The 14,680-nt window shown below is 44.5% G+C and overlaps 1 protein-coding gene across 2 annotated transcripts in view; it reads left to right on the top strand.

Moving 5' to 3' along the window:
• Positions 1–14,680, top strand: part of TONSL (tonsoku like, DNA repair protein) — a 347,227-nt gene that overhangs the window by 299,530 nt on the left and 33,017 nt on the right. For both annotated transcript variants that reach the window (XM_078686541.1, XM_078686542.1), the window contains 3 exons: positions 2,560–2,654; positions 7,433–7,589; positions 10,077–10,155. In XM_078686541.1, the coding sequence (XP_078542667.1) occupies positions 2,560–2,654; positions 7,433–7,589; positions 10,077–10,155 (331 nt within the window). The remainder of the gene's footprint in view (positions 1–2,559; positions 2,655–7,432; positions 7,590–10,076; positions 10,156–14,680) is intronic.

The following is a 14,680-nucleotide window of genomic DNA, read 5'->3' as shown; positions in this document are numbered from 1 at the left end:
GGACAACGAGGGGGGGGCGGAAAGGCACACGGAGGGGGCGGGAATGGACAGCGCATCTGAAATCACTTTCAGTGAAAGGGGAGGGAACGGGAAACAACGTAACTCCGCCCAGGGAAAAAATCTCAGGAACGCCCCCGAATCTGGTCCGGCCTTGATGGACAGATCCGGCACTCAATGGCTAGCCTCCATTTATGGAGCTAGCCAATGAGAGCCGGGGGACGTTCCAGAAGTCCTTATTGTCAACATAGGATTTCACCTGCGCTGAAAAGCTGCGCAGAGCGCAGCCTTCGGCAGGCGAAACCCAAAAAGGATCAGCACCCAATAAATGTCCATATTTCTCATCTTGATATATTTTGTTCAAGCAGTAATCAGTACAACTCGACACCGATTCTAGATCTCATTCAGTTTCCCAAATGTGCTTCAGACTTTCTAGTATTAATTTAGATCACTCCAGACATGTCGTGTGCTCCAAAGATTGTCTTTATTGAGGACATTCCGGCTCTGACCCAATGTTTCAGCCTCAATCCTTGAGCTCGGTGAGAGCAGCTTCGTGGATTTTTGGCCTGTTAGCCTCCTGCATCCTGCTTGTCAGATGGTGCATGCAGGTTATGCAGTGGAATCTGAAGTCCCAGTGGGTCCAGATCCAGGGCAGCCGGTCAGTGCCCTCTGGTAACTGTACAGGATCTGCAGTGATGGCTGCTGGTCCGCCACCTGACTAGCGGCAGACTCCTGTCCCTCCCCCACCCAGACAGGACGGTGGTGATGCATGCATCACTTCTGAGTTGGCGGAGGTCATCTGGAGGGAGAGTTCAGAGGACTTTCGTCTCTGGCGGAAACCCTGGTCCATATCATTCTGTTAGAGTTGCAGGTCACTTATTAGGTGCTGAAGGCCTTTCTGTCGTCCATCCTGGGGCAGATCTGATGCTGTTAGTTTAGAGTCTTTGTTGTTTATACTAAGCGCACTCATGAAACGCAGCAGTTGTACTTCAGTGTGCAAGTATTAGAAATGAAAAAAATAATGAAAAATTCCATGGTATGCCACTTATTGTGTATCAGCAGTGGAATACACTTTAGTCCACACCACAGTTATGCAGTAGTCTTACGGGCAGTGCATTTAATGTAGCATTTATTAATGAAAAGTGGAATTCATAATTCCCCAAAGGTGACGGCTAAATTTATGAAACATTCAGGTAAATATAATTTACTTTTGTAACTTTTATTTGATAGAGATGATAAAGTTTAGATAAAAATATATATATATATATATATATAAGATGGTATGAGATTCGACTCAAGAGTCCAACCAACCCAGAGTGAATGCAGCAAGATGCCAGGCCTTGTTCTCGGTTCTGTGAGTGAAAAGAAAGTAGCACATGCTGATGACCGTCCCCGGGAATGCCCAAAGTAACTTACACCTAGGGCTTCTGCTATCAGGTCACTTTACAAATTGGGCTGGTGAGGAGCCATTTATCCTTGCTAGGAGCAGGCCAGGTTCACTGGCTGCACTCTTCGTGGGCACCTCTTTATACGTGCCCTCACTTGATGGGATATACTATGAAGTACTAGGAAGACTGAATCTTACTGGCTAAAGAACGGTTACCTAAAATGCAAGCCCTCCATTTGGGTCAGAGGTTTAATGAATTGGGTCAGAAAGGGACTTCAAGGAGCACAGGAGTGTGTAGCCACCTAGGCAGTAGGGGCATGCTTGGTTAGAGTGTTTGGAGCAGGGCAGCGTGTGAGAGAGGCAGCAGAGGTTGGTTAGAACAGGGAGTGTAAAAAGGGTAGTGTGGGTGGGCATGTTCTCTGTTAGGTCATTCGAGACAGTCTCTAGCACGGAGGGAGGCCTCTGGGTCTCTGTGTGCTCATGCAGCCTGTGGTCAGTCGTAAACTAACTGACAGACAAGTGGATTTCCTGCAGGCTGAGGCCTTCACAGTATGTAGCTTTTGAAGGAATACAGTGCTTTCTCTGTAGGACACTTTTCCTGTGATAAATAACGTGGTTACAGTCTTGAAATCAAACAAGAAATCATTTTGTTGCTCGTGTATCTTTTTTAACTGGATCTTTTGACTTCGATGTGGTCGAACGCACTTTTGACGCATTTAGTAAACGCGCCATTATTTGCCTAAATGAACGGCAGGTTCGGTTTCCCATCACCAGCTTGTGTGCTAAATGTTGGTGTGGCGCTTTTCACTCTGCTTGCAAATATGATAGATGACCGTTAATACCCGGCAGGTGACATTCAACTTGGGCCAAACCTCATTGTACTTACATTTTATTTCTTCCAGGTTTCAATCAACTCAAACGGGTTGAGAGCTAATGTCCTTGGCTGAGGCAGTGAAGTGTCTGCGAGCGCAAGCCAAGGCATCCCTTGTGCAGCGCCAAAGATGTTTCAGTATACACAAGAGAGACCATTGGCTTTGCCACCACATGCTTTGGTTGAATTTAGGCCTTGAAGGAGGTGCTTGTTGCCTTGGTTTTCTGAATGAAGGTGTGAATGGGTGGGGTCATGTTTATGTGGCTGATTTGCTTTTTCATTTGTCTGTTTTCTCTCTCCACAGCACCCGGTCACAGCTGTCAACCCTGCAGCCCCTCCACCACTTAGAGTCCGGGTCAGAGTTCAAGATAACATTTTCCTCATTCCCGTGCCCCACAGGTAATGGCTATGCCCACACAGGCTACCAATTTGTGGTGTTCAGAGGTATATGTTTCTGCCCTCTCTTTATGCTTTACTGTTAATAGTAGCTGCTTTGACTTAAAGGGAATGTGGCCATCATAACAGGTAATTCTGAGGGGAGTTATCTTTTGGATCATCTGTGTAGAAGCACCAGGTGGCCAGACTTGAGCAAGTAGTTTGATTGGTCATGGTTGCAGGACTAAAAATCACACCTTTACGCCTATCATCCCAACCCCTCTTGTTCCCCAAACCTCCCTCCCCACTGCCCCAACACATTTGTGGCAGTTCTTTTTCAAAGGATTAGTCTGAAGCATGTGTAATAATAATTCCTATTTGCAAAGCGTGATCATATCAACCCCATAAGGGTTTCAAGGCACTTAAGGGCCGTCTGGGAGATGAAGCGTGCTATTGCCCAGAGTCGCATGATGCTGAGCTGCCGCCGGGGATCAAACCATGAACCCTGTTCCCGAGTCAGCCACCCTCTGGATGCGGCCCAAAGTGTGGCAGCGCTCTAGTAGTAGCCAGTCTAAAAATATCAGGCAATGAAGTGGGGCACTAACCACAGCAGAGAGTAGTGGAAAGTTTAAGCTTCTCATTGAATGGTGGTGAGGTCAAATCCATCTGGGACTGAATGAGTACCAACGTACCCGTGAACTAGTGGGTCCTGTGGAGGGTTTTGACGTGTACAGGAAGTGTGGCACCTTAACTGGTAGCGGGGTGTGTTAGGTAAAAAACAACAATAATGAAGACGGTGCAGCAAGGTCAGAGGAGACCCCGAAACCTCTGCAGAGAGTGGCCAGGGCCCACTTGGTAATTATGACAAGAATCCTGTGCACATGTTAAGCGAGGTGTATACATATATAATTCTTAATCAAAAGAACACAATAGGTAGTAAATGGTAGAATAGGTTCCTAAAGGGCCAGGAAGACAGGACCCGTCTCTCCGCTGCCATATCCCAGGCATTAGCTGGTTTGAGACGGATGTACCCGCCCGTCTCTGAATCCACAGTGACTCACTATCGCTGATTCGTTCAACCCAGACCCCAGACGCCGGGTCGGAAATATCACCGGCTATACGGACCGTTACCCCATTTGTGCTTACAGCCCTGAAGAGTCACGGGCTCCTTGCCCGCTTGACGAAACACCTGTCGGCTGGTCATTTGCTTTTGAAGTTACTTTTCAACAAAGGAAGGTCAAATACTATCCTTTGATAGATTCAATTATTGCAGTACGCCGACGATTTGGTATTACTAGATCACACCAAAATCTGGCTTCAAAAAGCTTTTCTTCTCTGGGCAATTATTATGCAAAGAATAAACTGATCGTGAATGCAGCCAAATCAAAAATAATAATATTCGGGCCTTTTCCGAAGAAAAAAACTGATAAAATGGAGAATAGGAAAGTTGACGTTGGACAGTACACAACAATATAATTACTTGGGGGTATGGCTAAGTGAGACAGGGCTCCCGGGAGTTCATCTGGACAAAATACGGACAAAAGGGAAACACATCTCATACGCCCTTGGGAAGTTGCATGCCACTTTACACAGCCCCACGACAACAGCAATTCGAAGAGTATTAAGGGCGAAGCTAATACCATCATTGAACTATGCCCAGCAGGCCTTCCCAGGAAAACTATCAAGTACTCTGGAAAAAATTCACTGCTCGGCGTACAAAAAGCTATTCCATCTACCTTCCTGCTCCAGAAACACCTTAGTGCGACTTGAATTTGGCCTCTCACAACAAAAACTTGAGGAACTGGCCTTAATGAGTAAATACTACTACCTCACTACCGCGGCACCAGAAAACTCTTTGAAATTTAGTATAAAGAATATCTTTCTGGAAGCAGGGAATCCGTGGTCAAATAGTCTTTCCTCCGCCAAATACATTTTGAATCTTGCAGTGGATAATTGGGATCCCGAGTTAATCAACTATGCTGCCATTAAAAGCGCAACAACTGATTTGGAAGCACTGGAATTAAGAGGCTTTCACGAGTCTCTAAAACTCCCGCAGTTGACGCAGACCTCGAAACTCCATCTTACCCAAGCGGTGGGAAAACAAGCAGTAAACAGGATTTTAGCACTCAGATTACATCCTCTCCCTCTTAAAGACCTTTATTCCACGGGGTTATCTGATATAACCCATTCTGAGTGCCCCCTATGCAACTACAGACAAGAGAGCTTTGCACATATCCTATTCTGCTGCCCGGGGTTGTCTTCCGAGCGCAACCGCTACCTAAAGCCAATTTTACTTAGACAAGGAATTAGAAAAATAAATTAGGCCGTCAACTATCTATTCACAATGGAAACTGTGAAAGATATGGCTGTGTTCAGTAAATTCATTCAACAGGCACGCCAGAAACTGATGGCCCCGCACAGCTAGGCCACCGGTCAATTACCCTCTAATTATCGAGACTCACCAGCCCACATAGAAATGGACTAATGAACCTTTTTTAATTGTGTCTTTGATTTTATCTATTTTTAAGTTAGTTCTTTTACTTTGGCCTGACAATCATGTTTATTTGTAGTTTGACGCCCTATTTTAATGGTTTTGAGTAACCAAAAATAAAGTTTTATTCATTCTATCCTTTAAGAACAAAAAGACTTTCTATCGTGTCAACTTTGTTCCATTTACTACCTATTGTGTTCTTTCTTACCCGTGAACTAGCCTATAATGGCAACATGTGTATGTGTTAAATTTGATATTGTGCAACATTGCCAGAAAACAATCAAGTTTTAAGGTGCAGGATACCAACCAAATAGTACAAAGCTGGAGGACAAATATAAAACTACAAACTGTAAATATCAAAACATCATAATGACCAAAATTGTTTAAAGAAAAAAAACTCACTACCCTAAATCAAATCCTACGAGTGGTACAGCAAGTTAAAGTCCTAAGCAACTTCATAATATTGAGGAAATTATTCAGCCGAAAAAGATGCCCTCCTCAATTTTTTAATTTAAATTGAGAAATTTGGAAGCTAGATGAAAGAAATTGATCATTAATTAGGATGGGTGATAAACCACCTAAACGAATGATCACTGCCCTTAGCAGGGTGATCCAGCAAAGTCACCTGAGCTCAACCACCTGGTAGCAATGGAACAGAGCAGCCCGGCTTAGCTAAGGCAATCTGTACATCATTTATGCAGTTTAGAGATAGCAATATATTCAAAAGGTAAAACAATAAAAATATGCCAAAGCACAAAGCGCCAATAATAGTCAATGGTTACGATTGACCAGAACCTAGACAGAATTTAAGGCTGACCCTAATGGACCGCAGGCCAGATACACCAACCAGGTTCGTCCTGGTCAAAGATTTTAGCTTCTGATTTACTCTATCAAGTTGTAATCCACCACAGGAGTACACTTCTGAAGCCAAACGAAGGACCTCGGTGTGGCACTTCAAATCTCAAAGGGTGTCAGGCACACACCGACAGAATGATCCAGTCCAGGTCCAGTTGCCGGTGGTCACCTGGGTACTTCCTGGAAAGGCCTTTGATTACAAGAGGGAGCGGGTCCAGTCCTTCAGCTCTCCTCATAGGTCACGGACAGCAGGTCCTGTCCTCTTCTGGTCTATTGTAGGTCTAAAAAGTTTTCTGAAGTGGGTGCCTGGAGATGCCCATTTATTCCTGGCACGAGCTGGGGGTGTGGTGACTCTTGGCCCCTCCTGACCAGTGGGGTAAAACGTTCCTGGGATCAGCACTACCCACATTTTGAAGTAGGTCCTGTTTGCTTTACTGCAAACAGGCCCAAAATACAATGTGTTAGGACATTTTCAAGATGGTGATAGTCTTCGTCCATACTGAGCCTGGGCTCTAAGGTCCGCTTGTATTCGTGGGGAGCATACTATGAGAATCCTAGGATCCCATCCCCGCTCCCCATATCTAACACTAAAATTCAGTTAGATATAGGTACTCTATCCACAACAAACCTAGAGGCAGAAGTCTGGTAGAACAAAAGCAGGGTCCTTCAGCAGTGGATACACAAGCATTGCCTTTGCATCCTGTTCTCTTTGTTTCAAGTGCACCACTAGTGTTTTATCCAAACCGAGCAGTGGCAATCGCAAATCAGGCACGATTTGATACTGTAGTGCCCAAATCAACCCCCCCCCACCCCGTCCATCCTCCTGCATATTCTGTGGAATTTAGAGGAGTCACTTCTACCGATTCAGGTCAGCCTTTGTTTGCTCCTGGTTGGCATTTCACACATTTTTCACCTTTATTTAAGGATGAGCAGAGGCTGAGAGCTGACAGAGGCTCATGCCAATTAGCCTTCTGACTGTTCTGGCAGGTACAGGGTAACTTTCTAAAAGTTACCTTTCCTTAACATGTATTACTAATCTGACTTCATCGTTCAATTGGATTTTTGATAGCTATTGAAAATTGTGGTTACATTCTTTTAGCTGGCCATAGTCTAAAAATACAGTATTAGTATTTAATATCACTCCCTAGTGTTTCTCTGTGGACCAGCCATCCTTCCTGCAGTGAAAATAGCAGTGCAGTTGATCTAACAGTTCTCTACATGAAGACTTTAAAAGAATTCAGTATGTGCTTGTTCAGAGAATCTTGACTGTGTTGTAGGAATTGAAGACCTGCACATTGAAGATATATATATTTTTACTAATCTCAGATCAAAAGTTTGGAAAACGGTGTCGATAGCCAAAGCTGGGAATTACTTGTGTGATTTCCCATTTTCTGTTATTTTAACTGCACTGAATTAAAAATTGAATGAACTCAGCTGTTTGTTTCTTCATATTCAGTGGGAGCGAGACCCGTCCAGTATCCTGGCTGGAAGAGCAGGCCTCGAAACGTTACTACCAGATGTGTGGGCTGCTGCCTAGGCTGACCCTGAAGAAAGAGGGGGCCTTACTGGCATCTCAGGATTTGATACTGCATGTACTTCAAAGTAACGAGGAGGTGGGTGCATGTATATTTATCCATGTATGGGCTAACACTAGTCAGAATTTCAGACCCTTATTTGATTGTCCAAACCTCTCCTACCGTGTGTATGTTTTTCCACCTTCTTGTGTGTTGCAGCTCTGTCCTATAATGTGTGTTTCAAATATGACCTTGAGTGTGCCCCTTTGGGCTCTTATTGCTGTTTTACTATTTGTTGACTGTCTTTCTCCCTTTCTGCTGATTTAAGTTGTTGCAGGGTAAATTAATCTGTCTCATGCTTGTTTCTTGTGCTGCCCCTTGCTGATTCTCATATTGTCCTCTATGATCTGCAATAGCTGGACCCCTCAAATGCAGAATTTTGTTTCACTACTTGCTGTATTTCTACTCTTCTGGGTTGCCAGTATATATTGTGCAGTAGGATGGTTATCTGCTTCAAGTGCAAGACCTGTTGAAGCATCAGAACTTCAGCATTCTACAGTAAACTTTTAGTTAGTAACGAGGGGAGTGTCGCGCATGGTTCCATCATCTCATTCTGACACATGGTATGTTCCAGTAACGTAGGTCTTGAAAGTTCCCACGTGGCTGAGATCCCCGAAAGTGTCTCATTTAAAAGAACATTCCTGACCAAGCCAACTCAAAGAGTGCTATTTGGTCAGAATAGGGACGCTGTAAGGAGGTGCACCTGCATTGCTAGCAGTAGGCGCACACCAATAATTAATGGCAAACTCATGGTCAATGACTATATTTTATATGGCCTGAGCTTCAGCTCGTTCAACTTCTTAAGTTGTCTACTTCAGTTACAGCACGAACAGTGCTGCAGCCTCAGAGACTTGACTTTAGGTCGCCCTTGGTGCTAGAAGTGTGCCATGGCTGTGCCTCTGATTAATCCTCCTGATGACCAAACATATGTTTTGGAGAAAAGTTGTGACAGTATGAGCTGCAGTCATGTCTGTGCCCAAAGGTGTTAGGTGGGACACATGCATGTATCGTAGATCCCATCCTGCAGGAACTAAAGTCTGTCTATGGTTGTACAGTCCTCGCACCTCCCAGGTCCTGCAGGCCCAAGCGGCACTCCACAGTCATTTAAGGCACTTGCATTTCCCATATTATACTTGGCTAAGTAGTGATTTAGGTAAATTTACAACAAAATGCCATCCAGTAGATCAGCAGTTCTTAGCATGTGGTTCACTGATGCCTGAGAGTTCTCAGTGCCTACTCAGATGGTCCACAACTGTATATGCACATAAAGACCGAAAGTGAAATGTATTAATTGCTCTGTAACTGAAGATGTTTTGAAATTGAAGGCTAAAAGTTATGTTGGTATTCTTAGCATCAATTGTGGGAGCAACAAAAGTATGCAAAATCTGGTATGGATGATCAATTGCCTCAATGAAAGCAATGGTATGTGCAGACAAAAAGAGGTCATGCATTAGGAGCAAAAAGATAGTTATGTGCTCTCTATATATAACATTTCATGTCCTTTTTTAGGAATGAAAATAAATGTTTAAAATCTCCACCTTTCCATTAATATTAAAATGTTGTATATTTTGTCATTCTGAAATAAATACATTTTATAATTTGTGTATTTATTTGATCAATATTATTTTCTGTATTTGTGTCTGTATTTTTGTGTATTATGTGACGGTCCAAATCAAATAAATTGCTTAGTCTCTGGTTTCTGGCTTCCAATAGTGATTCAGGAGAAAAGCCACAGAGATCAAAAAGTTAAGAACCAATGCTATAGATGAAATCAGTCAAGTTAGTCGGTATAAACTTTTTCTCTTATTTTGTATTGCGTCTCCTTGAGTAGCTTTATCTGGGGTGAAGATTATAATTTATGAGTAATACATCTATACTTTTATCAGCTGTATTAAATTGACAATTGTAATTTATAATCCTACTGAATTCAGATGTGTATATATTTTATATTTGATTTTTTTTTTATGTCTGAACCTCCAAATAAATCAATTTCTAACCCTCATTCTTCTGTAGTCCATCGTCCTCATTCAAAAATGTTCTTCCACCAGCCTATTTCTTCTAAAACGTAGGCAGACATAGTGAAAGTGGTAGGATCAAAGACTACATGAAAGAGTGTAGTAATGGAAATGGTCACATTTCGACAAGCCACGCATAGGTCTTAAATTTCACTCATTGACTCCTCAGCAGCTAATGCAGGCAATTCAGTGCTAAAGAGCTCGCCTACCTATGTCCAGCCTGAGGACCGTGCGGCCAGCGAGGTTCTACAGTTGTGATTGGCACAAAAGATTTCTGGCAGTTCAGGATGCGTGAGCGCAGTGTGGTCATTGTTCCAGCTGGATGTTGATCTTTCTCTTGCATGGCCATGACGAGGCCTTTCCACTGACCCTGAGTCCTACGTCTCCTCTGTAATCTGTTAGCCTGTGTTTGAAGGCTCAATGTGCCTACTCTTCTTTTCTAGAATAGTTTACAGAGAGGTGTTCATAACTCCCTCTAAGGACGAATCCTTACAATGCTCTGTCGTTTTAGGTGCTGGCTGAGGTACATTCCTGGGACCTTCCCCCTCTCACAGACCGTTACAAGAAGGCCTGTCTGAGCTTGGATGTTGGTAAGTACTTAAAACGTTTTTAAAAAAAAAGTTTTTAGGTGTTAACAAGCTAAAAATGTAGGTGAGTTTTCGCTATAACAGATTTCAGTGTGATGCCAAGCAGATGGCACAGATCTCTGCAGTCCCACTCGCTGATGCTTGTCGGCGGGTTAGTATGAGGCTGGATGGTAATGCAGATAATGCTAGTTCATGCTGTTAGGTCTACACACCTGTCCGTTCTCCTTCTTTGCCACCTCCACATACTGTGATTGAAAAGGCCCTGTCTGTAGGTAACTGGACTTTTGTTGCAGTTGTCCCCACACTTATTGCTCCCATCAAAACTACTAGGTGCTGGTTTTTGACTGACAGTGCACTGAAGCCTGCCAACCAAGCTCCAGTGCCAGTGCTCTTTCCCTAAAACAAGGTAAAATGGTCTATTTGTAAAACAATTGGCACACACTTTGGCACCCTGTAAGTCCATAGTAGGTGGTACTGGTACCTAGGGCATGGGTTCCAAAGAGGGTCCCTAATGGCTGCAACATGTATTACGCCACCATAGTTGCCCCTACTGCCACAAACGTAATCAATGCCTCACTTGCCACAGGAGTAGTCTAAACCACCCCTCCCCAGCTGGAAGAAGGCAATGGTAAAAATGTAAATGTGTGGGACTTGTAAAGCGCACAGCTGCCTGTAAGCGTCCCGGCACTGAAGACCGCTGGGGAACCTGTCCTGGCTTTCCCTGTGAGATGGTCCCTTCTGGGTATCTCCAAGGTGAAACCAGGCATCCCCGGCGTCTGTGGGGGGCCGTTGTAGAGATGAGGCAAGGTTAATGCCCAGAGTTGCCGAGTGTGATCCCTGGTTAGAGTAGGCACCGAGGCGAGAGAATTATCGAGTCCGCTGACCCTGGTCCACGACCCTGCCGTGTCGGGAATTGAACCCTGGTCCCGGGCCGTTCTCTGCTTCCGGGTCTGCCGCCTCTAACCAGTGAGCCACACCACTCCTGAAGAAGCCACATCTGGATCCTGCTGATCTAGGCAACTACCGCTCCATTTCCCTTCTCCCGGGATGGCCAAAATTGGCGAAAAATATGTTAACCACACTCTTTCAAACTTTTTAGAATCCTCAAGCTTGTTTCACCCCTCCCAGACAGGATTCCGCCCCGCCAAAACACGGAACCTGCTCTGCTGGCGGTGGTGGAGGAAAGCAGGAAGATTTTAGATGCAGGAGGGTTGGCATCCATCATACTCCTTGACTTGAGCGCAGCATGCAATACGGCGAATCACCACGTTCTGATTCACCGTCTCAGGAACATAGGAGTAGTTTCAACTGCACTAAGGTGGCAGCGCTCCTTGCTGGAAGGACACTCCTTCCAGATCTTTGAAGGAAGTGTGAGCTCCAAACCCATGCCTTTGCTGTGTGGCATTCTCCATGGCTCATCATTAAGCCCAACCCTTTTTAATGTATATATGGCCCCTCTATCATCTGTTGTGGCCCCTTTTGGGATCCACATGGTTACCTATGCAGATGACACCCAACTGGTCGTATCACTGAATCAAGCGACACAACACCCGGAGGCCCTGAACACCTGCCTATGCGAAGTCGCTAAATGGATGGGGGCCTCCCACCTGAAACTCAGTGGGGAAAAGACGGAGATTATGATCATGGGCAACCCCCTATATGTGAATCTTGGGACCATATGGCCAACTTGCATGGGCCCAGTCTCAGCCCCCAAGTCCGAAATAAAGAGTCTAGGTATCAAATATACAATATGGGTTCAGAGAGAAACGAGGTACTCTGGACCAATGTTCGAATTTGCACCTGTTAATTGCCAAATACGCGGTGGCCGGGGAGGGGTCTCTTTATCTGGCTTTCATGGACCTCTCCTCGGCCTTCGACTTGGTAAACAGGTCCAAATTGTGGTCAATCCTTTTTGAGATGGGGATATATCCTTCCCTGGTCACATTCATGGCCTCTTTGCACCAGGAGCTATTTGCCAAGGTAAGTGTCACAAATGAGGGGAGGTGTACCGACACTTTTAGGTCGGAGAAAGGGGTCCGCCAAGGGTGCATCCTGGCCCCCCTCCTTTTCACCATTTACATAAACGGGTTGGGAAAACATCTAGAGGAGGGGGTGGTAGACGTTCCGCGTGTGGGAGGACTGCAGGTCCCGGCCCTCCTATACGCGGACGACGCCGTACTGATTGCACGCACAGGTATCGGTCTACAGACATTATTGGATCGTTTTGGTTCCTTCATAGAAAATCTTGACTTGAGAGTAAACGCCAAAAAATCTCATTCCATGATAGTGGGTAAACAGAGAGGAAAGCTTAGATCCAAAAGCTTCACATGTAACGGCGAGGTGGTTTCCAGGGTTCCGGTCTTCCCTTACCTGGGGGTCCTTTTTGACGAAAAGGAGTTTTGGGCCCCCCAGATAAAGGCGAAGAGTCTATCCTTGGCCCGTTCGACATCTGCACTGTTGGGTTTTACAAAAAGGTTGGGGGCCAGGCCGATGGAAGCGCTTTTAAAGGTCTATAACACCAAGTGTATTACCATTGCCACCTATGGGGCCGCCTTGTGGGGCTACGCTACCTATGATAAAATCCAAAGGGTAGAAAATGGGATAATCAGACAATTGCTCTCAGTCCCCAAATCCACCCCTACATTTTCTATCCATGAGGAAGTGGGTTTGCCTTACATCGCAGATAAGTTGAACCTAGCACCCCTCTTATTCTGGGCAAAGACATGGCTTAATTCAGAGTTAACTTTGAACCATCTTATTCTGGAGGATGTCATTTCTTTGGACCATGCCATGAAAATACCTTGGCTGAAGTACTTAAAAAACACATTTTCTGTTCTAGGTAGACCGGAACTTTTTTTTATCTCCATCTAACATCAGGAGAGAAGATGTAAAATGGATTAAGGCCCATTATAGAGAGGGTGCGTCTTAACATAGAGGAGAAGGAAATAATGAAACCATCTGTAAGAGCACACTCTATGTTAATTACTACTCCCGCTTTGGAACCATACCTGAAATTTGTTACAAGACCTCTTCATAGATTTCTATTAGCAAGATTCAGGTTTAACTTGATTCAATTTTCCTTAGGTTGTTACCCATCATGGGCTAATCCAGAAGATGCCCCTCCCTGTGAGTGTGATAATTTTTCAAAACAAGATACCATGCATTTTATGATGTTTTGTGGGTTTTATTGCGCCGCTAGGAAAAAACATCTGTTACCTGTTTTGAGGGAGGCTGGCTTCATTCAAGTCAGACCCGCATTAATTCACCTCCAGATGTTGGGCAATATTTACATCACTTTTAGCGTTGCCAGTTTTCTAGCGGAAGCTTTTAGAATTAGGAACAAATGTGTACCACTGAACACCTCATTGTAAACATGGTATCGTTTTAACAGATTTTTAATTTTATGTGCCAAATACGATGTAGAACAGTCTAATCATGACCTGCACTGATTTTGTACATAAATGAACTGTCGATTATAATGTATATGTATTGTATGTGCCTTTTATGATTTTTTAAAAATCGAATAAAGTGTATTTTGACTGACTGAGTCTAGGTAACTGGCTAGACCAGAACCTGGCATTCAAGACGCAAGCCAAGAAGACGGTTGCAACATGCTTCGGCCTGCTCAGAACAGCCAGAAAGGTGCTCCACCTTCTCCCCCCTCAAGCAAAAAAACTCCTAGTCCAATATCTGATACTCTCAAGGATAGACTATGGAAATGCACTCTTATCTAGGGGCCCGACCGCAGTAATCAAACTACAAATGTTCCAAAACTGCGCAGCGAGACTCTTGCTGGGTATGTCAAAGCGCCTCTCGGCCAAACCGGCCCTTTCCTCCCTCGATTGACTTCCAGTGAGGGAAAGAATTGGCCTTAAAGCTCTCTACATCGTCCATAATTCCTTGGAAGGGAAGGGTCTACCATTAATTTCGGCCATGATCCACCCCTATAAAGTGAGGAGGAAACTTTTATCGGATGAACTTCACCTAATTGAAACCCCAAGGATCAAGAGGTCTAGAAGCGGTGGTTAACGCTTTTCCCTCAACGTGGCAAAACTCTGTAATGCACTCCCACGCCATCTCCGCAGGGAACCCAGCCACCATATCTTCCATAAACAACTGAAAATTTACCTTTTCCACTAATGTCTGTGTTTCTGAGTACTGGTCATGTCCAGCGTTGGGAGGCCTCCGGGTAGCCATGCGCTTTATAAGTGTAATTTTCATTTAATTTTCATTTCATAAGGGATCCCCATACAAATTGCATGCCATTGCAGACTATGTGTCATGGTACAAGCTATGAGTGAAAATACAACTTGGCACACTCACTGTGGGCATTCTAGAGTCACTGCATGGAATATATCCAAGTCACCCCTACATCAGGCCAGGTGCTTTTAAATTACATGTGCGGGCATATCTGCATGAGCAGATATGCCACTGTTCTGTCTAGTTCAATTGCTAGATGGTACAGTGAACAGGGAAGCCATCTTAAGTATATGTACTGGGCACTGCGCATTATGAGTTACCCAGCTAC

The sequence above is a fragment of the Lissotriton helveticus genome, chromosome 4_1, assembly GCF_964261635.1.
Source record: "Lissotriton helveticus chromosome 4_1, aLisHel1.1, whole genome shotgun sequence".
Lineage (NCBI taxonomy): Eukaryota > Metazoa > Chordata > Amphibia > Caudata > Salamandridae > Lissotriton > Lissotriton helveticus.
Note: the sequence above shows the minus strand (reverse complement) of the source record. Positions and strands in the feature narration are given on the sequence as shown.